The sequence below is a fragment of the Equus przewalskii genome, chromosome 12 (genome assembly GCF_037783145.1).
Source record: "Equus przewalskii isolate Varuska chromosome 12, EquPr2, whole genome shotgun sequence".
Classification (NCBI taxonomy): domain Eukaryota; kingdom Metazoa; phylum Chordata; class Mammalia; order Perissodactyla; family Equidae; genus Equus; species Equus przewalskii.
Genome location: NC_091842.1, coordinates 33,449,662 through 33,474,912, shown reverse-complemented (window position 1 = coordinate 33,474,912; position 25,251 = coordinate 33,449,662). Strand labels below are relative to the sequence as shown.

General features: G+C 54.7%; 1 protein-coding gene and 1 long non-coding RNA gene across 14 annotated transcripts in view; both read left to right on the top strand.

The window, feature by feature from the left end:
* Positions 1–25,251, top strand: part of CLEC16A (C-type lectin domain containing 16A) — a 200,191-nt gene that overhangs the window by 164,504 nt on the left and 10,436 nt on the right. For all 13 annotated transcript variants that reach the window (XM_070566753.1, XM_070566755.1, XM_070566763.1 and 10 more), the window contains one exon: positions 24,968–25,129. In XM_070566753.1, coding sequence (XP_070422854.1) covers positions 24,968–25,129 — 162 coding nt within the window. The remainder of the gene's footprint in view (positions 1–24,967; positions 25,130–25,251) is intronic.
* On the top strand, positions 16,405–17,070 carry LOC139074769 (uncharacterized). Its single transcript, XR_011524510.1, has 2 exons — positions 16,405–16,516; positions 16,925–17,070. It is a non-coding gene; the product is annotated as an uncharacterized lncRNA (long non-coding RNA).

The window sequence follows — 25,251 nt, the reverse complement described above, 5'->3', positions numbered from 1 at the left end:
GCGCCCTTGCACAAGGATTTCCCTGGGGTAAATAACCATGAAGTGAATCCAGAAATATCTAGGCTGTGGAACTTACAGGATTCAGTGACCTGTGGAGTACGTGGAGGAGGGGATGGGAGGCCCCAGGGCTAGTGTAAGGCAGAGTAGCCAGGAGCCTCGCTTTCTCCCTGAATGTTCTCTGTGCTCTTAGCCACAAGGGCGTTTTGATGATCCCAGCTTCTGATCCAGCAGAACCCTCATTACTTGTGGGTATTGTTCTGTCCAGGAGGCCTTCAGGAGCTGTGATTATTGGAAAGGTTCCCAGGGGCTGGCAGGGGTCTCCAGGGGCTGGTCCACCCGTGGCTTGGCTGGTCATCCCAGACAGAGCGTCAGAGCTTGACATGACTGAGCCACCAGTGGGCCTGCTCCCGCCTCCTGGCATCTCTGCGGAGGTTGTGACTTTCTACGATTCTTTTCTCTCTGGAGCCAGCATCCTGTGGCTAAAATATGGCTTTTTTTATTTGTGGCTGTCCAGCCGTGGCATTCGGTACAAATGCGCTTGTCTCCAAAAACACACACACTATTATTTTTTTTAACATCTCAAATTCCCAAAGGGCCATAAGTCAATATTACCCCAGTGTGACGGGAATGGCTGTTTTGTGACATCTCTTCACACTTAAACAGTCTGCTTCCTTAAGCCCCAGAGTAATCACAGAAACATTCCGCAGCCCGTCAAGTTGGGGCTGATGGATTGTTTTGCTCTGTCTCCACTGCTGGCTGCGGTGACGAGCTCAAGTCCTTGACAGCCGCCCCCTCACAACATGATTTCAGGAGCAGATGCTTCAACTGTGTGAAATACGGAGTTTGGACGGAGAAAATGATTCCTCTCAAAATATTTGCGAGTTGGGAAAAATTCAGATGCGTGGTGTATGTGGTATACTTCTGGCATCACAGAATTTTAAGGCCCCAGAATAAAAGTCCCATTTATTGAATGCCAGCTATGTGCTAGGCATCGGCTAGTCACTTTCCGTAAAATAAGGAGATAAATATGTAAAAACTGTCTTGTTACTAATCCCACTTTTGCAGCTGGGGCAAGCAAGATCCAGGAAGCAAAGTCACCTGCCCAGGGTCCCAGGGTCGACAGAGGGAGAGCCTGGTGCCAGACTCCTGCTCCTTCTAATGCTTCTCGCTGCTTCCCGAGAAAAGGTTGTCTCGTGCCCATGTTCTTCCCCTTCCTGCTAAGTTCACTTGAAGGCCCTGTGGTACTTCTGAGGTGAAGCCGCCCTTTGTTGTGGCTTTCTGAGCATGTTGACTTCACGGGCCAACAGTTGGGCCTCCGATGCTGGATCCCACACAAACTCCAGCCTCTTGGACCGAGCAGGCCCTCATAAATCATCGGGACAGCCTGGTGGCTGGAAAAGTCAGTGTTGATGGAATGAGCCTCCTCCACGCACCCCCTCCCTTAGTAACCTGGAGAATGTTCTGAAATAGTTGACATTTATAAAACCTTGGGCGTTTTGGAAAAATGCGCTTTTTTGCCAGATTTCCAGCCCAATGCCCAAGGGAAATGTCCACCAGCTCAGAGCAGCATTTTGGCGTCCCGAGACAATGGCCGGGCCTGGTGGAGGCCACAGCCTGCTCATTGTCACCTCTCTCTGACCTCTTCAGCCCACCCTCAGCAGAGAGCAGGTGCAGAAGCCACTCTATCCTGACTCCTGTCCCCACTGGGTCAGCAGGGGCCCTTTGCACTGGCCGAGACACCCACGGGAAGCTGCCAACCTCAAGCACTTTGCAAGCTCCCAGCACCTGGGCACCTACTGTGCGCCAGAAGTATGCCACCATGCTGTTTAAGCATGCCACGTCCCTGCCAGGGAGCCTTTGCCCTGAGGAGGTTAGGGGCACACACCCTGGAGCCGGCCCATCTGGCCTCAAGTCAGCGCCTCCCCATTGACAGCTGTGCAATGACAGGAAGTTCTGCACGGCCCTGAACCTCAGTGCCTCTTCTGGAAAATGGGGCTGAGGAGAGGACCTGCCTCACAGGGGCGGAGCGTAGCCCTGGGCCCGCACTCAGTGGGTGCCCTATGCCACCCAGTGTGTCATTGTCCCTGCCGTTGAGCAGGAGAGAGTGGGGCCCAGAGGGCTAGAGCAGCCTGCCCTCCAGCTCGGGGCCAAGTGGCCAGCTCGGGGGTGGCAGGCCAGGCCAGCACGTCTGGCCTCTTGGCAGGGCACAGGCCCCTTGCAGGCAGCTGGCGGAGTTGCTCCACGTGGCTCCACAGGGCTCTCACAAGTACTCTAGCCGGGGCTCCCGGGCTCTGCCAGGCACGGGGACCTCTGGGCACCTGCCCTGCCCTAGCCACCAGGGAGGGCGCCGCCTCAAGTGTCATGCACTCTTCCAGCAAGTGCGCCCTGTGTGCCACCTGCAGCACCCCCAGGACCTCATGCAGCCAACAGTGCACGGGAAGCCAGACGTAGAAGTGGGTGACCACTGTGCCAGAGGTCACTGAGGGGCAGTCACTGACAGGGGATCACCTCGAGGGCCCGTGCAGCAGGAACACAGCGAGTGGGGGCAGGGCGCCGGTCCCCGAGGTGGGAGGGCAGGCCTGGGGGGCCCTGTGGACTTGTTCTGAGCACTCTGGACTCTGAGGGGCATGCTGGCCTGGTTCGTGGTCGCCTGAGCTTGTCATGGCTACTAGACTGGGAGCAGATCTGAGACAGCAGTGCAGGGGGCATTGGGTCCGCCCAGAGGCTGAGAGCCGGGGCAGGTGGGGCTGCGCCCCAGGAGAGTCAGTGGGGCTTTGGGTACAGCTTACCCGGTTGTGACAGGTCTGCCCCCGAGGATGGCTCTGTCTCTGCACGTCGCACGGCACCTCAGAGCTGGCAAAGCGTTTCCCGTTCTTGATCTCAGTAGTACCATGGGTGGAGGGAGAGGGGAAATCGAGACTTGGGAGGTGAGGCGAGCAGCTCGGTCGCGCCTCCAGGAAGCAGTCGTGTGCCTTGCGCTCTGCCCCCGTGAGTCTTTCTGAGGTTGAAATGTCTGAATGGCTGGGGCACCACTGAAGAGGAGCGCTTCCTAAGACTCACCGTGTTGCCAGCGTCGGGCGGCTGTGTCTCCACAGTAGCAGAGGCAAGGGGGTCACAGCAACCTGGGGAGGAAGGCCCTGTTACCATCCCCACTTAACAGTGACGAGGCTGAGGCCCAGAGAGGTTAAGTAACTTGCCCCAGGTCACACAGTGGTCCCTGGGGCTGCTAGGCCATCTCACCCCACAGTGTGCTCAGTTCTGTGTCCGGGGATCCTCCTGAGGGCCTACGACTTGAAGAAATTCTTGGCCTTGCCCTGGGGGAGCCTCAGTTAGAAGCTTGGACACCATGATCTCAACTGCAGCTGCTCACATGTGGCTGCTGAGCTCCTGTCTCCTCTGCCAGGCCGAGAAGGTTTTCTGAGCACGCCTGTCAAGCTCGCTGATAAATCAGGCCCGAGATGCCTGCGCTCGGCTGGCAGCATAAGTGGTTGTCCAGGCCTCCCCAAGCCGGTTGACATTTGCCCAACAGGTGTGATGTATCAACAGCTTTTTCTCCCACTTTTTGCAGCCCAGGCTGGCTCTCAGCCAGAACTCTTGACAAAAATAAGGCGCTGACCTGCAGCGCACAATGCTGGTGCGCCAGCCGAGCATGGGAGCCTCTGCAGTGGAGGTTTAAGGTCTGCTGGTCAGGGATGAATTTAGAAACTTTCTGGAAGGTTCTGGGGCTGGCCCAGAGTGTAGTGAAGCCATTCAGTGGTGCATGTTCGAGGATTCTTCAGCTCGTTGCCATCGTGCGTCCACAAAGGTGGGCTTCTGTGGTAAGCCGTGGAGTTAATCTCTTCATCCGCTCCTTTATTCAGCAAATGTTTTTTGAGCATCTGCTGTGAGCCAGGCACTGAGCTTGGATTCGGGTGATATCCCTCAGGTAACCAGACATTCACGGCCCTGCCAGAGCTTAGTCTTTTAAGAGTGACAGGCATTATTCAAATAATCGTACCAGTGAATAATTAGTTGATAAGGGGGAACCTGGCCTTCTCTGGTGGGGATCAGGGAAGGCTCTCCTGAGTGGGTGGGGTGGGCTTGTAGCGAAGGAGCACTGGAGCAGACTGGAGAGGGAGGGGGGAAGGGGTGCCAAGCAGGGGACAGCGTGTGCGGGGCCCCAAGTCAGGAAGGGACTGGGGAACAGTGTGAGGGGAAGCAGTGGGCTCCCTGGCTCCCATCACGGACAGGGGCTGGGGTCCTTATCGTTCACAGGAGGATGGGCTCCCTATCTCTGACAGGGTGTGAGCTCCCCATCATTCACAGGGGGCGGGCTCCCCATCATGGATGGGGGGCGGGCTGCCCATCTCTGACAGGGGGTGGGCTCCCCATCACTCACAGGGTGTGGGCTCCCCATCATTCACAGGGGGCGGGCTCCCCATCACTCACAGGGTGTGGGCTCCCCATCATTCACAGGGGGCGGGCTCCTCATCTCTGACAGGGGGCGGGCCCCCCATCACTGACAGGGTGTGGGCTCCCCATCATTCACAGGAGGGCTGGCTCCCCACCTCTGACAGGGTGTGGGCTCCCCATCACTGACAGGGGGCAGGCTCCTCATCCCTGATGGGGGTCAGGCTCACCTGGGTCCTATCCATGGGCCACCTTCTGTGCTTTAAGCTCTGTCCCAAGCGTGTTCGCTGGACTCCTTTTCTCACCTTGAGAACCTGCCTGGGGAGCGGTAGGTGTGTGCTCACTGTGCAGCTGAGGTTTCCTGAGGTCAGGGTGGTTAAGTAACTTACCTGGACTTGCACAGCAAGTCAGCAGCACCAGCGTTTTATCCTACCTATGCCCGACCCTGGCCCATGCTCTTGCCAACCTCTCTTTGTTCTCCTTTTTACTCTTATTCTCTATCCTGTGTTATTACTGACGTGGCTCAGAGGCCTGCGAGATAGATTAGAACCCTATAACTAACAAGCCCATGGAAAGAATTACTTCTAAGTTATTCACCTCAAATCTGCAGACAGCTGGAAGCCCAAAACCATGCCTTGCAATTATCTTCTGTCCCTGGCACATGGCGCTGTCTCAGCAGACCGCTTGGTTGGTTGACTCCTGACCTTACTTCATCCACCTTAGAGTGAGCGCATCCCTGAATCTGGGTCACGAACCACATCCAAGCCAGGCACCGTGGTACTGTCCTCCTGTTGCCGGGGTGGTGGGGTCCCCTCGGCTCAGCATAGCTTTCGGGTCAGCTCGCTCTCCTAGCAGGCGGACCCATCCTCCCACGTGCCGTACCTCCTCAGCTTCTGTGGGACGGCCAACCGAGGGGATGAGGACGTCAGTCGACTAGAACCCCTTCACTCAGCCAGAGGCCCACAGGACCTCCCGCGCGGCGCCCGGGGCAGAAGCGCAGCCCCTGCCATATCTTCCCCAGCTTGAGGCCCTGGGCTGAACCAGCCCAGCCCTGAGGCTCGCAGCCCTGGCTGCGCATTTCTAGAATCAGCTTGAGAGTATTTGAAAAGCCCCACATCCATGCCCAGTGCAGCCCAGTTAAATCAGAGTGAGGAGAGGGTCATTGGTGTTTTTGAAGCTCCTTGACTCATTCTAATATCCATCTAGTCTTAAGAATATTATTAGAGGGGCCGGCCCAGTGGCGTAGTGGTTAAGTTTGGTATGCTCCTCTTTGGTGGCCCGGGTTCACGGGGTTCGCATTTGGGGCACAGACCTACACGACTCATCAGCCATGCTGTGGTGGCATCCTACATACAAAATAGAGGACGATTGGCCACAGATGTTAGCTCAGGGCCAATCTTCCTCAAGCAGAAAGAGGAAGATTGGTGACAGAAGTTTAGCTCAGGGTCAATCTTCCTCAGCAAAAAAAAAGAAGAATACTACTATTAGAGAAGAAAAAAATCTCACTGAATTTCTCCTAGGTGGCTTCACAAGAGGGTTCCAGGTGACCATTGGGATCAAATGCTGTGGCCTCATGTCATCTTCTTTAATCCACAAATGTTCAGCGAGCACTTATAGTGCTTGGGCTTATGCGGCACAGGGCCCAGCCTGACTTCTTCATGATCTGACTCGCACCTATAACCGGCTGCCTCCACTGTAGCCCGGAGGTGGATTGACAACTTGGCAAGCTGCAGGTGTGCTCAGACAGGCACTCTCCCTCCATCGCAGCAGCTGCTCCTGAGCGAGTTTGGGGTGCCTGGAGGTTCTGGGTATGCGAGTGGGATATATTCAGTGCCCTGGGCCCCGTTTCAGGGGAGGCCAGTTCTTCAAAGCTTGCTGTGCTTTCAGGAAACCCATTATGGGCACTGCTCTGCACCACGCTCTGCCAAGAACTGAGGAGCAGGAGGTTCTGGACAAGCCCTGCCATTAAGGAGTTCGCGGTGTCCTGGGGAAGAGGACACCTAACGCCCTGTCGCTCTGTAGCCTGGTCTGCACTGGGATGGTGTGGGAGCCAGGGTGGCCCTCCCAGAATGGAGGGGAAGGAGGATTATGGAAGGAGGTCTTGACTGATGGGCCAGGTTAAACGTGGTGCATCCTAGGCAGATGGCAGGGCCTGGGCTCCTCAAACCAGTGTGCAATGAGTCCTGCAGGCCGCCTCAGATGGACGTGGCAGGAGATGGCAGGAGATGAGGCCACAAGGGAGTGACCTTCTGCGTCAGGTTGACTTCTGCATCCTGGACTTCAGCAGGGGGTGCAGGGAGCACCAATGGGCTTCAAGCAGGGAGGCTAAAGGCCGCCCTTTGTGCTGACCACACACAGCCCTCGGAGGAGGAAAACGGGCATTCCGGGGGCCAGCCCCAGGCGGGGCAGCCCGTGGGATCCGGTGACCCACACTTGGCTGCAAAGCAGAGGCAGTCGTAAACAGGTCCTCACACAGAGCCGTCGGAGACCAAATCACTGGTCCCCTCCAGGGCCGGCGCTCACCCAGCCTGGCAGCCCTACCCGGGAGGCACCGGCGCTCACCCAGCCTGGCAGCCCTACCCGGGAGGCAGTCCGAAGCCATTCCCCTCTCACCACTGCCTCTGTCCTGTCCCTGAGGCCAAGGCTTGGCTGACTTTCCTTAAAGGGCTAGATAGTGAATATTTTCGGCTTTGGGGCCATGCGGTCTCTGTCACAACCTGACTCAGCCATGCAGCCTGTATGTAAGTGAGTAGGCACAGCTGCATTCCAGTGCAATTTCACTCGCAAAAACAGGTCCGTTGCGATTTGGGGGTTTGGCGATTTGGCCCGCAGGCGTTTGCTGACTGCTGACCTTGGCCTTCCAAATCTGTCGCCCTGCTTCTCTCCTTCGGTCGTTCTCAGCACCATAGCTAGAAAGATCTTTTCAGGTGGAAGTCAGGTGATGTGTGTCCTCTGCTTAAATCTGTCCCTGGCTCCCATTCCACTCAGAATGTAAGCCAGATTCCTGACAGCGGCCCCCAAGGTCCCACACAGTCTGCGCCCTCTGCTCCTCCTAAGGCTGACCTCACTTCCCCCGCTGTTCCTGGCCCACTCCAGGGCAGCCCCAGGGGCCTCCGGCTGAGCCTTGACCATGCCAGGCACACCCTGCCTTGCAGCCCCTGCACTGAGCGTCCTCTGCTTGGAACCCCCTCGTCCCAGGTACCCACGGGCTCTGTCCTCGCTGCCTTCAGGCGTTCCTCAGATCTCACTCACTCCAAGGGGCCCTCCCCAACCAGCCCATGTAAACCACAGCCCTGCCCCATAGCACTCCAGACACCCCCTACCTGCTTCATTCTCTTCCAGCACGCTTCCCTCCCAGCATTTCCCTGTCTTCCTCATCTGCCCCCCCATCCTACTCCATCCCATTATTTAACTGTAAGCTTAAAGAGAGCAGACACTGTGTTTTGTTTACTGCTAAGTGCCCAGCTCCTGGAGCTGTACCAGGAGGCATATAGATGGTGCTTGGAAAGTATTGCCTGGATGGATGGATGGATGCATGGATGTGGAAGGAAGGGGGAGAAAGGGATTAATGGATGGATGGAGCCAATAAATCTTCAGTACGCCCTTTATGTGCTACACATTGTTCACTGTGGACTCAGGGGTGAGCTAAACAGAGCAGTCTCCCAGGCCCTGTGGATGCTGTGGATGGTCCAGAACTGCCGACAGTGATCAGGGCCCTGAGGGAAGCGGCTGAGAGCTGGGATGGCGTGCCGCAGAGGAGCCTGACCTCGACAGGGAGTCTGGGAAGGCTTCTCCGAGGAAGGGATGTTGACCTGGCAGGAGGTGGAGGAGCAGAGCTGGGCAGGAATCCATCCCAGACACGAGCCCACACGGCCAGGAGAGCCGTTGACCAAGCCTTGGTCCACAGGCCGCCCAGATCCCCAAGGAGAGAAAACATTGCTGTCCACGTGACATCGGCCACCAGTTTGGCTGGGCGCAGAATTCCCCTTTCTCATCATTCTCCTCCCTGGCCAGATAAGTGGGGCCCAAGATCCTGGCGCTGGTCCTCAGGAAAGTGTTCAGCCCGGTCTCCTCCCGCGTCAGCAGAGAGCACAGAAGGGGGAGTTTGGCCTGGGATGCTGTCCTGATGAATTGTATTGGAAGAGAAGGTTCTCGGGCTCGGGCCTCATGTGAAGAATGAAACGTCTCCTGCCACGTACAGGAGAATAAACGGCAGACTCTGGAGTGGGAGCTTCCCTGAAGGCCAGGCTACAGGCTCGTTCCACGTTGTGGGGATACATGCGTTTGTAACCCCTGCTACAAGTTATAGCCACGACTAGTTCTAAGGGGGACGAAAACGTTCTCAAATTGACTGTAGTGACGGTTGCACAACTCTGTGAATAGACTAAATAAAAATCATTGGATTGTACCGTTTACATGGGTAGATGGTACCCCATGTGAATTACATCTCAATACAGCTATTGTATATTTAAAGACAGTTCTAAACTAGTCGGGCTGTCACAAAGCTGTCATCATTTTCTAAAGACCAGACTATCTCATTTGTGTCCCATTTTGACCATAACATAGTCCAAGTTATACAACATTTTCCTTAAAGCAGTCCAAATGTGAAAAAAAAAAATTGGAACCCACAACACATTCCGGAATAATTTGGAAACCTTGATGCAATGCAGGCTCACCTGGCACCCTTCCTTCTGCCTAAGGTTTGCCTTTTTTCCATTTCCTTTTGACTTTGAAGAAAAGACTCTATTCTTGCAGTAGAATAGCCTCCTGTTCCCTTTTCTTTCCTGTAAATTGTGAGATAAGTTTGCATTTCATACCTTTCCAGAATCTCTGTTGCTTGTGGTCTGACTTCAGAATCATGACTTCTGAGAAAGAAAGTAGGTAGTGTCACTGCTGTGCACATTGGTCAAAAACCTCCTGAGTGGCAGGCGGCTGGGGCCGGGCATTTCAGACAGAAAACAGGTTGACAGTCCCCGCTTGCTCCAGAAGTCACAGCCCGGTGCTGGGAGAGTGAGCCGCTCCGTCTGCCCACTCCTGTGGCTTTTCTCAGATGTGATCCCGAATGCTCCGTGTTACTTCTCGGAGGCCATCGGGGCTGCTGTGCCCTCTCTCTGCGTGGTAGAAACTGGTGAGGGTGTCAGGACAGGTGCTCAGAGCCGTGCTGTGACTGAGTCATGACTGTCGACCTGTGATGCTGTACCTGTGCGCCCTGTGCTGAGTGCAGTTGTGTGCGTTCTCCTCACTTAATCCTCACAGCAAGGTGGGAGGTAGGGCTCATATCCTCCATGGAGTACCCAGGGACAACGAGGCTCGAGGCTCCAGTCAGCATGGGGCTGGGCTTTGAACTCCTCTGTGTGCCTCCAGAGCCATGCTCTAGCCCTCCCGCTGTCCCTCGGTGTCCCTGGCCGTGCCCTGGTGCTTAGACCCCAGGCCAGTGCCCCGCTCCGCGCGCCCCCTCTGCAGGATGGCTGTGAAAGCCAGCTGTCTTGTGGGATCGAGAGCAGCGGAGACAGTGAGATCACCCGTGGTACCCTTCCCCCAGTGCGAAGATGACCCGAATGCTGTCCCCCTGGTGACAGGTGGCGTGCCCTTTACAGGCCGGAGGGGCCCAGGGAGACGCGCCAGTGGTCCTGTTTGGGAGGCAGGATGTGCTTCTCTCAAAAAGTGCTCTCACGATTATTTATTAATTGTGAAAGGGAAGAAAAAAAGAATAGGGTTTCCTGGAAAGGGATAAAAGTTCAATATGATAAACTCCCGGGAAGCAATCAAAGGCCAAGGAGGGCAGAAAAATAAAGGACAGAGAGAGTAAGAGAGGCGATGCATCAAAGTGGCAAGTCTGTGAGCAGCCGCCCAGGAAGGGGCCGCGGTTCACGATGGTGGAGGTGCGGCGGCCACGGCTGGGCGGGTGGAGCGGGAGTGACGGGGGTGGCAGCGCAGCGGGACGTGGCCCACGAGGTCACCAAGCCTGGGGATGAACTGATGATGACGGGAATGGATGGAGCCAGTCAGCTGTTCCTGCAGACCCGTCGAATTCATTTGTGCGCATTAATACACGAATGCAGAAAATTATCAATGAGACTGCAGAGGTACGGGAAGAAGTCACTGCAGTGTCCCGCCCCCCCTACCCCCGCAGAAACAAGCACGGCGAATAGTTCAGTTCATTGTCATCTGGGTCTTCTCTGTTTTTTCTGCTTCTCTTTTTTTCCCTAATTTTTAGTCACCCAAGAAATAGACGAGTTGATTCTTCATTAAAAAAAAAAAGCAACACATGACAAATGGGACTTAAGTCCCCCTTGGCTGCTCCTCCCCAGACATCCCACGGTTTGGCCCATCCCCTTCCAGACCCTTCTCTGTGCACTCGCATTCCATATGTGTACCCATGGCCAATGGACAGGACAGAGCACAGCCCCTTCTCTGCGATTCTGAAAGGCAAACAGCTGTGGAAACCAAAGATTTTTCGAAACTCACTTGGTGCCAAAACCTGCCTTGAGCTATTTATAGCTGTTTGTAAGAGTTGCAGATGCCACTTATTGTGAATACACTTGTTTTTTCCCTGCAGAAATTTATTATGTCTGCTTTTCACTTCCTGAGACCCAGCTGAGGGTGTGACCTCATCTATATGTATGCACCACACAGCCTTTTAACTCTTAAAGATTCTAAATTCCAGAACACACCTGGCCTCAAGGGTTTAGGATAAGGGGTTATGGAACTGTAATTGTCTTAGGAGTTGGGGCTGCCTTTTTTTTTCTTTTAACCTAAACAGAATCATAATTCTGTATACCCTTCTGCAGCTTGATTTCAGACACCACTGTGAATCAGAAATCTTCCTGTGTTAACGTGTATAGATTTTGCTCATTCCTTTTCTTGGCTGTGTAGTATTCCAGTGTGGACACGTGTGTTTCTTTGGCTGGACTTTTTGGTGCTTTCCAGGCTGTCGCTATCCCAGGCAGCAGTGGGCATCCTTGGATGCCCCTCTCTGTGCCCACGTGCCGCCCAAGATCCAAAGCACTAGGTGGTGGGGTTTCATTTCTAAGCATGTCACTATTAGGTCAGAAGCATTTCCCTGTGCTGTAGAATACCTCTTCCTAGGCTTCGTTTTTAACAGATGCATAATAGTCCATTGTCTGAGTATTGGTTTATAACAAAGTACACCAACTGGGGGCTTCAACAACAGAAATTTAGTATTTCACAGTTCTGGAACCCGGAAGGCTGAGATCAGGACCATGCGAGGTTGATGAGGCGGCGTCCTGCTCTCTCCCAGCTGCTGGTGTGTTGCTGGCAGTCTTCTCGTTGGCTTGTCCAAGCATCCGCCAGTCTCCACCTCATCCTCACGTGCCATTGTCCCTGCACACCCCTCTGTGTCCAGATTCTCCTTTTGTGTTAGGACACTCGTGGTGTATCAGGGCCCGCCCTAATGACCTCATCTCAGCTCACTGCATCTGCAGAATGACCTTATTTCCAAATAAGGGCACGTTTGGAGGAACTGGGGTTAGGGCTTCAACATAAGAATCAGGGCAGGGGACAGAATTCCACCCACAACAGCCAGATTAGCTAAAATTTACTTAGCCAGCCCACTTATGTTGGCTACTTAAGCTATTTCTAGTGCATTAGGAATCGCCCTGTGATGAACATCCCTATACAGAAATCCTTGTCCACGTTCCCAATTACTCCTTTATGAACGTTCCTTAGGGTTAGTGGGAATGCCCTGCATTTACGACTCTTGATAGCACCTTGCCAGGCTGCTTTCCAGAAGCAGAGTGGGGGATGCCCGACTGGCCACACCCCGTGTTTTTTATTCACTGGGCCTCTCCAGAGATGTCAGCCTGCCGGGTGCTTCAAAGCAAAACCCTCTTTACAGCATGCATGCACGTGCCTGCCAGCAATCGGCACGTGCATCCTTCCTGTCAAGTCTCATTTTTATTTTATTTCTTATTCCTGCCAAAAAGAGAGTGAGTCCACAGGTCAACAGCAAAATAGAAACCGTAGCTCAAAATGTCTGTTTAGGGCTTGTGCTCTTGCAACCACATGTACGAAGACAGATTTCAGAAATCCTGGGCTCTCTGGGCAGCAGGCATTAAATCAGTCAGTGACATTTCACTCCCAGGGCAGCTTGCCAAGCGAGACCTGGAGAGAGAAGTGAGTTCCCTGGTTTAGTTCAGTGTGTAGAGCCCGAGACAGCCTGCATCATCCCAGTACCTCGAAAGGCAATCAAGTAATGAGTACTCAGCTGCTTTGGGGGCGCGGGAGCTGGCCGGGGGGGATTCTCAAGAGCCGTCGTTCAAAGCCAGCCAGCCTGGTGGCTTCTCAGGGTGGATTTGAGAGCCGGGGCGAGGTAAAGAGCCTGGAAGCCAGAGCTTGATTCGGGGGACTTCAGAGAACCAGGCAGCAGAGGAATCCTTGAGAGAACGGGGGGTTTGTGCGCGCGATGAACAGGAGGACGGGGCCAGGTGCTCGAGTCCTCCTGGCTGGGGATGGCGTCGGAAGACAGACGCTGCCCACCAGCGTAGTGCAGGGCCCAGAGAGCAGGATGCAGGGCAGGATAAATTTAGACGGCGTTGCAGGGGGAACATCGATCTCAAATGCAGTACTGTCTTTTAACGGAAAGTGGAAGCTGTCAGCCAGTCATTTGGGACAGTTTCACTTCAACAGATAAAAGCCCAGGACAAACGAGTGCTTGTAAGCAGCTTGTCCTGCCCGCAGATCCAGAGGGTCTTCCTTTTGACAGGAGGGCACAATGAGCAGCCCCCCTCACCCCCCTTCTTTGTTCCCAAGATAAGGTGCTGCCTCGTTTTCTGGAAGGGTCTTAGGTTTCTATTTCCAATCCCAAATGTTCGTCTTCACGGGGAATGACACCAGGTCCAGGCTCTGAGTTGGCCTGGCTGCTGGCCCCGGCTGCTGACATGTGATATGTCAGAGCAAGGTCACTGCCAGCCCCCTCCCAGCTGTCTCGTAACTGAGCAAAGGCTATCTGGTGGCTGCAGACAGATTTTCCTTTCTTTTTTAAACCGGACAATTGTAACATTCCCCTGGCATCAGGGGCATTGTTTCTACCTGGGCAAAGCTGAGGGAACCGCGGTCCCAAACAATAGAGCGCCTGTCCGAATGACTTTCCCGCAACCTCCCTTGGCCGCTGGCGACAGCATCTTTCATGCAGCCTGCCTCTGACGCTGCCCCCTTGTTTGGAAGGGGAAGAAGGTCTGGTGTGTCAATATTTGGGGCACTAATCATCTGCATTCGGGCGCCAGGGGCCATTGAAACGCTGAGACGTTTCCAGGAATTCATGACTCTGAAAACGTGGGGCTGACCGTAAAGGATTTCCAGCGAGGCAGGAGAGAGAGAAACCCAAATCTCAGCCCCACCCCCGCTCCCCGGCCCCGAGCCTCATCCATTGTGTCTTGGATTCTTGGGAAGAAATGAAGTCAACGTGCACAGTGATGTGGGTCCAAGTTAATAATAAATGTGGAGGAAGGAGAAAGGATGTTCAATATTTAAACGTTTCAGAGCGCTCCGTTTGGTTTGCCAGTTACTGCCCTCCGCCCGCTTCCTGGATGGGTTCTGTAAAACCCCGTGCTCCTTCTTTCCCTAACTCCGCAACTGGCACCTGATGCCAGCAATTCAGATAAGGCGGGAAACCGAGCCTTTTCTAGGCAGCCCCAAACTGGCAGTATTTCTTCTTGTTTTCTGTTGGCTTTCTTAAAGGAAGGAAGAGAGATGACAGTGTGGAAACAGGTTTTTTGAGTCCTGAGGCACTTGTAAGGAGTCCTTAAGCTTTGGGGTCGTGTCTAGAGTTGTCTTAATTTTCCCATATTAACTTCTCTTGGAACTATCTTGTATTTTAATGTAAATTTTGTGATTTGGTTCTTACCTCTAACAGATAAAAAGGCTTGACAAGGAATGAGACCCTGTGGTTACATTTAGGAAATGTCAGTCCAGGGTCCCTACCAGAGACGTTCCTTAAAAGTTGCCTATCGTGCAGAATTCCGTGAATCAATTCCTTTTTTCTTCTTGACACACATTGTATAAAAGGGAAAGCATTCCTTTGGGGGGAGGAAAAAACATTTGGCCCCAAGACATAATAAAATCATGCTTAAGGATGCAGCAAACTTTAAAGTCTCTTAGTTAAAGGAAATCAATACTTTTATGATGAAATATTAATAATAGTAAAAAAAAAATAAGTCAAAACTACAAATGCAGAGCAGCCAGGGTGATTTGAGCATCGAACACATTAGCTTAGCATTTGCAAGGAAGCACAGAGGGAAAGCGGGTCACACTGGAGCCCCGAGAAGCCCTCCAAGGCCCCCTAAGTCCCTTTTTGAGGGATTTTCCATCAGAAAGACACACTCCTCTCCTTAAGTGCCAAGATCATTTCCAAGCATTTTGTTGAAGCTGCTGCCTTTTAGAAACGAAAAGATGAATCTCCGCTGGAGAGAGGAGCACACACGTGTGCACACACACAGACACACACACACACACAGGGTGTGATGGGGACTGATGGGGACTGAGAGTGAGAACTAGGGAAATCCACTTGTTTGAATACACACCCAGCCCTGTCCCCCTCCCGTCCCTCCGTGAATTATTCCAGTGGCCATCTTGAAGAGGGACAAATTCATCTTCTGTACGAAATTGCCATTTTCGTTGGTCATGTTGGTCGAATATGGGCAATTTCATACGGTCCCACCTAATATGTTCGGCTCCCTAGCAAAAAAATACTAACAAACAGAACACAGTCATGTGTGTCTTGAACCCAAACATAACAGATGACATTTCAAGAATCTAGGTGAACACAAGAACCTCATTTTCTCATACACTGTTTTCATGTAAATCCCATAAACTTAGATATTTGAAGTGACTTTAAAAAGCTCCGTCTTTAACGAGTCCTAAAACCTTCAGTCACAACGACTAACACGAAGCAGGATTTTGCTTTGTGTTACGTCATTTTCTCTAAAGAGCTGAACCCTTCCTTCTGCCACATACCCCGTGTGTGAAGACACTTATACAAATGAAAGTCCCCAGTTCTTGCCTCATTGGGCCCAAGTTCCAGCTGCCATAATGCTAGTTCAGTGATCAAAACTGCTGGTGCCAACTGAACACTGACTGCCTCAACTTGAGTCCCCACGGGCCCAGTGCGGGTGCTGCTGTCACCCCTTTACATGCAAGAGCACCCAGGCTTGTGGGGTCATGGTTCCTCGAGGTCACACATGCACATGGGGTGGCCAGACACCCTGGCACTCTTCACCCCGTCTCCTGCGCCCGGAGTGGGCCCTGCAGGCCCAGAGCCAAGTGTTTGCTCTGCCCACAGCTCCTCCCTTGTAGATGACAGAGCTGTGTGTGCCCGTGCCCCACATGTCTGCTGGGACAGAAGTTGACAGAGTCCTTCTCCTCCACCTCAGTTACGGCTTCGGAGCCTGTTCTGGGCCGCTATTTGTCACGATGTCTGTGCGGCTCTGCACACGCTCCTGATACCGTCTGACCCGCGTCGATCCAGATGCTATCTCCAGGTCTCTGTAGACGATGTGCAGTAGAGTGTCATCATCTGTCGCTCTGGCCTCACCCCAGTCTGTCGGGAGAGGCCTCGGTGACACGGCCCAGGTGCGGAAGTGGGCCGCTCCGCTGTGCACTCCTGAGTCCTGGCAGACACACACGAGTGGAAGCAGGACCACGGGTGCCCGGTTCTGCTCGGGAGCGTGTTAAGTATGTGTCGAGCGCACAGGCCTTTTGCAGACCAGACCGCATGCCCTGGCCCCTTTGCACACCACCAGCTTGTAGAGCACAGCGCAGGGCGTACACATCCGTGTGGGATACGCACCTGCTTCTGGCCCGAGAGCCGAGCGCAGGGCTGTCGAGTGAGAGGCTTGCCAGAAAGGATGTGAGATCCTGGGGCCACTGAAAACCTCAAGAGGTGGTCCTTTGCGAGCAGGGCTGTAAGGGACCCACCCCGCGCTGGCCGGGCCCCCTCCCTGTGTCTGGAAGCGCTCCCTGCTCACGGTCTAACTCCCCTCCCTCTTGTTGCTCTTTCAGCCGTGTTTCCTGCCTCGCTAGGGAGGCAGCCTAGACGGCCGCTGCTGGGCTTTCTAGTGCCTTTGCTGAGAGACTGTTGTGGAGCTGTTTGCTTACTAATGTGCAGACGGTAATTCCACTGGAAGAGGGCAGGGGCTGGGCGATCAGGGACCCGGTCCTTGGGAACCAAGCCCAAGGCCTGGGAAGCTTCCGCTTTAAAAGTCCAGAGCGAGGCTATGCCTCTGAACGGGATTCTCCGAGATCTAGTACGCCCGTGACTCCCGCCTGCTGGCCGACCCTCGGCGGCCTGGAAGGTGCTCGTGTCCAGGCGCTGAGGGATGCCAGCGCGGCTGAGCACAGCAGGGTGCCGCCGGGCTCACCGCCCAGATGCCCCCGGCAGCCTCAGGGACAATTTGACCTGGATCTCTCCCGAGGGTGGCAGCCCACTCAGGCCTCCCCTGAGAGCAGTGGGGCAAGTAGGGAGAGAGCTGGCACAAAGAGAAGGCAATACTAAAAGACCATTTTTTCTCTTCTGCAGGTTTTCAAGTATAGTCCTTAAAATCCAGGAGGATTTATCCGTGGATAAAGAGCTCTAGGCTAAAAGAGTCTCCAAGTCCCCCGCTATTTTTATATGTTGAACATATGACCCCTTTGAAAGCAATCAGAAATAAAAGTCTTTAAGCATTTTGAGGTACAGCCAGTTAGTGATGTAGGAAGTCGCCTGAGATGAGGTTACTCAGGCCTGGCCCAGGGCACCCGTGGAGATGGCACTGCCCCAGGGGCCTGATTTACAGGCCTGCCCCCTGGGCTGGACGGGAAGTGCACACAGAGAGTGACCGTTGAGGGAAGCCATAGATCGCCCCAAAGCCCAGAGTTGTGTGCACACAGCCTGGACACCGTTGGTTGTGTGCGGCTCACTGAAGGGAGACCGGGGGGGAGGGTGTCCGTGCGCTGCGCGTCTTCCAGCTCCACGCCAGCCTCAGAGCCCCGCAGTGAGGGGGCACCGCGGGGGACCCTGAGCGTGCTGCCGGCCTGCAGAGTCACTGCCCTTCTGAACCTGCGACCGTGTCGGGAGGTGCCTTGCTCTCTGTGCAAGTTCCTCAGAGGGGTCCCGGGAGACACCCGGGCCTCGCCTGGCCCACTGTGTGTGCCGTTGTTGGACTCAAATCTGCACCCTGCGCCCTCAGCCCCCCACCCGCGTTCTTGGAACAGTGCAGACAGTTTGGTTTTGGGTGTGGCCCCTCCCTCAGTGGCTCCCGGCCCCCACTGCCCCGGGGTGTCCCTCTCATCATGCTGGCGTGGGCTTCAGAGCCAGCCTCTTGAGTCAGAAGCGGGGGCGAGAAGGCTCCCAGCCGCCTAGGGACCCTGTAAGCTGCAGTCTGTCCCGAGCCACCACCAGGCTCAAGGCCCAGATGGCCCAGCCCCTCCTGTCTTGCCCCAGGGACCGGGCAGGCCGCTTGGGGAGGTGAAAGGGCAGAGCCGCGGAAGGAGCCAGTGAGGGGGGAGCGAGGCCACGGCCGCACTTGCTGTCTTCAGTTTTGTGCACGAGGTCATTGGGCCGATTGATTTTTTCCTGTTTCCCAGCATCTCGGGCTGGTGAGAAGACGTGCGCACCACGTCGGTGGTGGAAACCTGAGCTGGGCAGGAGGAATTTGCTAATGAGAGGCAGGCTGGGGCACTTGCCCGCCCCCGGGCCTCGCTGAAGTCGGAGACTGCGAAGATGCGGGGTTACCTCTCCTAACGCAGCCTTCGCAGGCTTCATTTTATGCTTTTCAGGGTGGAACAGGCAAGAATAAATGTCCGTTTTTGTTAGGACACATAGCTCTCCCCTCCAAATCTTAGAGCTTTTTCCTAAAAGAGGTCTCTTGCAGACTAGCCTTCTTGGAAGCTCATCCATCTGAGACTGACGTGGCTCCAGGTCACATCGTCTGACTCAGAAGCCACACGAGTCAGGAGCTGGGGCAAGGTGGCCTTGATGTGTGACCCCAGGTCTCAGCCTGGAGCAGAGGCTGTGCACTCATGGCCCACACGGATGGGAGACGTGCTTGGTTTGGCTTGCTTGGTGTTGTCTGCTTCTCGTTTAAAAAAGGACTGTGAATGGGGCCGGCCCGGTGGTGCAGTGGTTAAGTTCATGTGCTCTGCTTCGGCGGCCCGGGGTTCACAGGTCCAGATCCCGGACGTGGACCTACACACCACTCACCAAGCCAAGCTTTGGTGGCATCCCACATATAAAGTAGAGGGAGATTGGCACAGATGTTAGCTCAGCGACAGTCTTCCTCATCACAAAAGAAAAAAAAGAAGGAATGTGAATTAAGTCGTCAACAATTTTAAGAATGAGAAGGTTTTATGTAAAAGTCCAGATATCCAGCTTCTCTCAAAGAATGGGAAACTGTAGCCACACCAAGGCCCATTGCTCGGGAGGCAGCAGCCAGGACAGGCTGGGGCTGGGGAGCTGCTCTTCCCACTTTTCTCCAGTCTCTCCCAGCCCCTATCGTCTCCCTCACACAGAGGCTGAACATCCCCGGTACCATATTTGTTTTTCACCCATGTCGCAGTCACGGCAAAAGGGAGATGAGGGAAAAGGAATGAGGGAGAGCAGATGGCAGATGGGGCGACGGTCAGCCTGTCCCCCTGGCCGTTCCTTGCTCGCCCGTGTTACCCATTGGCCTCGGAACTCGAGTCTGTGGCCCGTCAGCGCAAGCCTTTGAGTTCCCAACTTGCTGTGTGTGTGATTTTCCAAGGTAGTGTCTGCAGAGGAGTCTGGAAAAGACCAGGGGAGCCCCCCCTTGGCAAGGCGCCACGCAGCGAGGGCAGCCCCGTCGGCATCTCAGGTATAAATTAGAATTTCACTTTTGAGGAAAAAGTGTGCGGAGTGCTGTGATGTGACATCGTCTGTCCAGAGCAAGGCCCCACCTCCAGCCAGGCAGCTGTGTCTTCCGGGAACTGCGTTCAGGAACGTTGCCCAGGAGGGGATGGGATGAGAGCATAGCCCGTGAGCTGGTGTGTCCCGAGGCCTGGGGCACCTGGGACAATTTTCCTCGAGGTCTTGGCTCCCAGCATGTGCGGAGCCAGTGGTGACATCAGCTTCCCGTAGCTGGACGTTGTTCTGGTGTTAACTGGTCACTTTGTGTCACCTTTTATTGCTGGACTCTCGTCATCCAGTTTGTGTGGCAGGGGCTTTCACTACTGAGTATCTGTGGCATCTGGGTTTGGGTTTTAACATGTAAGCCACCTCCAGTCCTTCCTGGAAGCCGGTGAGCTGTAAGAGCATCCGTAGGGGAGGAGGCTGCGGGGTGGGGTTAGTGCGTTAGCAGAGACCAGCATCCCCGGATGAAGTCAGAGCCCACTGGGTTCCTTCCGCTTCAGCTCTGGACGAGGTCCCTGTGGAATCCCTCACATGCTCGGGTAGTTTTCACGTCTTCCAGTTTCTCACCTGAAATAGTTGCCCTTCAATCGTGTAACCGGTAGCCTTGGAGGGATTATGGTGTGCAAAATGGCGCAAGCTCTGGGCAGACCACAGAGGTCAGCTGGGGCCTCCCCGCTCCTCAGAGAGTTAGGAAACCTTTGGCTCAAACCCCCAGTTCTCTAGCTGGCTCACATGCAAGCTTTCCACTCTTTAGTCTCTCGTGGGCCCCACTGTTTCCAGGTCTTAGCCCTGCTGCGTCATCTCTATGTGGCCTGGTGTGAACCCAGGCAGAAACTCAGTCCCTTCATTGGTTTCCACCCAAAAGTCCACTTGCACCACACAAGGAAACAGTTGAAGGAGCGTTCCCTAAAGATTTGGGGCATCATGGGGAAGGTCACCTCCCCCATCTCACTTGCCCCTTCCCCTCTTTCTCCTCACTTCACCACTCTCAGATTCCCCCCAGGAAGTGCAAGCCAGTTTCCCAACACCAGAAGCTAGGGGGCCAGCCAGTTGCTTGTCCCTATGGAGCTCAGCTCACAAATCTGCATTAACAAAGCCTTTTTTGCAACTGTCAGTTAAGATTAGGTTCAACTACATAGTAAAGAAAAACCCGAAAGAGAAGTTTATTTCCCTCTCAAGCAGTCAAGGTCTCCACAAAGCCATCAGGGACCCAAGCTTGATGCCCAATGCTCTGGCATCCCTAATGTGTGATTTGACCTCATGGTCCAAGATAGCTGCTGGAGTTCCAGCCATCACATCCATGTTTCAGGAAGCAGGGTGGAGGAAGACATACCTCTTTCCTTTTAAGAAGCTTTCCTGGAAATCCAACATGCCACTTTCATTTCTATCTCATTGGCCACGAGTTAGTCACATGGCCATGCCGAGCTGCCAGGTTCTCTAACTGCAGATGAAGGGGAAATTGGGTAATGGGAGACAGCTTACAATATCAGAAACACTGTCCAAAACCCTCTTAACCTCAGAGGATTTCAGGTGCTAGCTGTTAAAGTAACGATAGTTGTTGCACAAAATAGCAATAACTTGTAAAGACTAACTCCTATACAGCTGACGAGGCCCCAGGGCTGGATGGGGCAGGCTGTGGGAGTACAGGGGAGGGAACAATTACCCCACCAGCTGCAGAAACTCTTGCTCAAGCTGGCCCTGAGCTGTGTGAGCCTCAAAGGATGGGGAAGGGATTTGAGAAGATGGCAAAAGGGCAAAAGGGAATTCCAGAGCGAGGGGACAGCCCCGCTGACGTGGAGGGCAGGTGGTTTTGTCATGTGGTTTGAGGACCCACCTGGGCTGCCAGAGGCAGGTGGCGCCATCTCAACATATGCCCCCCAGTGATTCTGGGGGTTCAGGTTTGAGGAGGGAGCTGACTTGAAAGACCTCTGGGGGCTGGAACTTCCCTGCGTCCTGTGAATTTGGACAAGAATCTGAGGATAAATCGCAGAGATGAGCTGAAATGCCTCCCAGCGCCAGGAAGACAAGTTAGTGGGGGGAGAAGGGGCCAGTCCCCCCCTCCAGGCGCTGCCACAGGGGAATGGGGCCCAGGAATGCTACATCTTCCTGTTATTTAAGAAGCCAGAAATCCGGATTTGTATGTAAAATCTCCCAACGTGTAGATGGTGGTACCTGAAACAGACACACCCAAAATGATATGAGCAAAGCGGAGTGGATCTGCAAGCCCCCAGGCGGCTGTCGGCCGGCTCAGGACCCCGACGTTGCCTCTCTGCGGGGCGAACCTGGGTGGGTGTCGTATCCGAAGGGAAGGGTGTGTGCAGGGTATATTCAAGGTGCACGTTTCAGTATCGTCTTCTTGCCCACTGCCCCCCAAAAAGGTCACAGGGTTCAAATCAAATTCAAATTTATAGGTAAAAAGAAAACTATTGACCATTTAAGCTGGGAGATCCTCACTCACTGTCTCGTTTTTCGCACAAAGACATAGAGGCCCGTGGAAGAGAGGGGGCTTGTCCAGGGTCACAAAACCATTTGGGCTGAGCTCAGACTTGAGCTGGGGCCCTGACTCCCAGCCCAGTGCTCCCTCTATCAGTGGGCCTCAAATAGAAGGCTGACCTTTTTGTGGTATTTTTGCACTTGACAAACGCCCAGAGAGATGCTCATGAGTTTGTCTTCCCAGAATAGCTGGCAGAACGGGGCCACAGGGCAGCAGGACAACCCCGGCCTGCCCCGTGAAGCCAGGGCTCTTGGAAAGCAGAGGCTGCGTTCCACCCTGGCACAGGGGCACCTGCTGCGGGGGCATCGGCCCGGCCCCGGCTCAGGGAGACGGCTTCAGAGGTCAGAACGGATCCCAGGGGTGTGTTGGGGACCCGGGACTTATGTGCTTCCTCCCTCCTCCATTCCTTTTCTGGTTTAAAACAATATTTGCAGTAGGAATCCTGGAAAATTCAGACAAGCAGAAAAAGCAAAACTAAAACTCGCCATGATAAAACCACCTGGTTCTCCCACCGCTTCAGCTTCGATCACTCCAGACTGTTTGCTCTGCTGGGTACAAGGAAGGAGGCAGAGCCTGAATTTTTTTTTCTTCTTCTTTTTTTTTTTTTTTACAACAGTGGGAGCGTGTGGGACATGCTTTTCCTAACCTTTTTTAATTTACTGTGTCTTGGGCATTTCCCTCCATACTTAATCTTCTTTTGTACAAGCATCTTTCACAGCAGCAGAGAATTTCATCATCTAGACGTATTGGAATTCATTTGGCCTTTCCCTAATTGTTGGATATTTCGACAGTCTCCAGTTCTCTGTCAGCCACCCCAGCGCTTTGAACACCCGCCCTGTTCCCCACGTGGATCCGTCCACAGCGCCTTCCCACAGCATAAATTTCTCGATGTGGAATCGGTCAGATGGGCTGAAAACCTGGATGGCCTTTGATACACATTTCGCAGGCAGTTCTTGAGACACACTTGGGGAGAGCCAGGAATTTTATCTGTGGGAGATCTCAGGGAGGCCTGTCTGCCTGTGCCCTCGTCCCATGATCCCCGGCGTGTTTGCAAGTCCTTGGCAGTCCGCGTCTGTTTGACTCTCGCCCGGAAAGGCCCTTGGCACCTCCACCAAAGCTAGTTCATTAAGAAGAGCCCTGTGGGCATGAAGCAAGAGCAGAACAGAGGGCCCGGCCACAGGCGCCTGTCCCGAGTTCTCTCCAGAGCCCTCCTGACTCTGACATGTCGGATGGATTCTCACGTGCTCCCCACCTCAATTTGGGTTGGAGCCCCTAGAAACTGCCGGGGAAGACTGGGTACCCAGCAAAAACAAAAACACATTGCTGGGCTTTTGTGGGTCCCCAGTGCCATGGGGGAGGGAGAGGAGAGTGGAAGGTGGGGGAAAGGAGGGAGGCGGACTTTTAGACACAGCAGGCGAGAAAAGATGCGTTGCCTCTTATCTCTAGACCCTGCAAACGGGTGGTCTCAGAGGCTGGTGATTTTTTCATTCTATTTAAGTCTCAGCGCATGCAGAAGGTACGCAATACTTATTGCGTAATTTATGCAAAAGGTGCATGATCTATGGCTCAACCGCTGATCCATGCCCCAAACGAAGGAACGTTAGGATCCTGACTGCAGTTTCTGCGTCGCGCCTGCTCCCCGCGCGCCCCACCCGAGGTGTCTTACAGTCATAAACCAGGGCTCTAAAGAGCGTGAGAGAGAAGACGCCTGTCTTAAGAGAGGGGTAGGGGCCCACCTTGGTGACAGCCACATCATCCATCCACGTGGGCTGGGGAGATGTCAGGAGCATGTAAGACTTGCTCCCGACTCTTGTTACCACACTCGCCAGCCCCTCTCTTCATGGCTCTGATAAAGAAGCAGGCTGGGAAAAGCCATCTGGACATTTTGGTTGGTTGAGGGGTGACTCACTTGGAGGCAAGTAAGCAGCTTGTAAACCTGGGGGTCACCGCTTGAAGCTCCAGCTGCGGCGGTCGCCCCTGGGCACCTTCCTGCCTGGTGTTGGAGCTGCCTCCATGTCTGCCATGGTCGGTCCGAGCGCCCCTCACCACACACCGTATGTCACATAAGCCCCTTCCTGAGAACCTGGCACCATAATCCTGCTGTTCTCTCGGCAGACAGGCCTCCACCGGAGGCGCGGGCAGGAGTGCTGTCCTCTGCGAAAGCAGGGCTGGTGAATTTCCACGCCGTACTCCCGCCAGCCTCCCACCCTCGTGCAGTCAATCTCCCGAAACCACAAGGGCCTGGTGGGCATATAAATAGGGACCCGGCTTTTAAGGAGCTGATCCTTAGACAAAAATAAGTCGCCCAAACATTAGTACAGAATATCACCTCCACGGTGGCCGGGTGTGGGGTCCCACCGAGTCCTCAGGGCAGACACAGCAGCCTTTCATATGCCCCCCTGCAGCCAGGCCCTGTCCCCAACCACCGCAGTGGGCGATGAGAAGTCGGCCAGGACACCCAGACCTGGTGGGTGGGAAACGACACCGGGCTCGGGTTCCTGTGCTTCTGCGTGGTGAGGCAGGCTTTGCCCAGGTCTGAGTGTTTCCAGCTATGGGGCTCGCCCACTGCCCCGTGCCAGGGTCCCCATCTCCAAACCCGGAGTTGCTCTGTGGGCCGTGTGTTCGGAACCCAGGGGTTGGTAGCTTCCCACCAGAGCTTTCCTTTGTCCTGCACTCCAAACTCACCGGACCCGCCCGGGCAGAGCAGGTTCTCAGGCAGGGAGAGGCTTGGGGGCTCTCCTTCCTGCCCTGCCTTGGCAGGACTCAAGCGCGTTAGCAAAGGCCCCAAGATTTTGCCTTGAGGATGTCCCACGTCCCTTTGTGAACTTCGTCAAGACGCCTCTGAAGCCCCGAGGCTGCGTGTCCCCTTCAAGGGCACAGCCGGCGCGTTGCTGAGCCAGCATCAGGCACTCAGATTTATGGCTCCCAGCCCTGCTCTCGGCTCTGGGGCTGGCTGCACCCTTTTCCTTGAAACAGCTTCAAAGCGAGTCCAGGTCAGTCCCACGCACGACCGTTGAGGTCAGCTCCTTCCAGGGAGCAGACTCAGACCTTCCAGGAGCGCGGTTTGGGTTGGCCAGCGAAGCCTCAAGGCGGAGCCTCCCAGGCCTGCCTTTGAGGGGAAGGCTTGCCGCATGGGGTCTCACGCCCAGTGGGGGGCAGCACCCCTCCTGCGGGCCGGCTTGTTTCCTTCTTCGTGGTCACGTCGCCACCTTGTCTTCCAGGCTTCGCCGTGGCCCAGTGCATAAACCAGCACAGCTCGCCGTCCCTGTCTTCACCGTCGCCCTCTGCCAGCGGGAGCCCCAGCGGCAGCGGGAGCACCAGCCACTGCGACTCGGGAGGTGCCAGCTCCTCGTCGACCCCCTCCGCCACCCAGAGCCCATCAGGTATTGGCCATGTGACACGTGCCGGGGGGCTTCGGGGAACCCTGTCATCCCTCAATGCCGAGACTGCTGACCCCCAGCTCCTCCTCGCCACTGTGCTTGGGGACGCTGCCACTCGGGGGGCT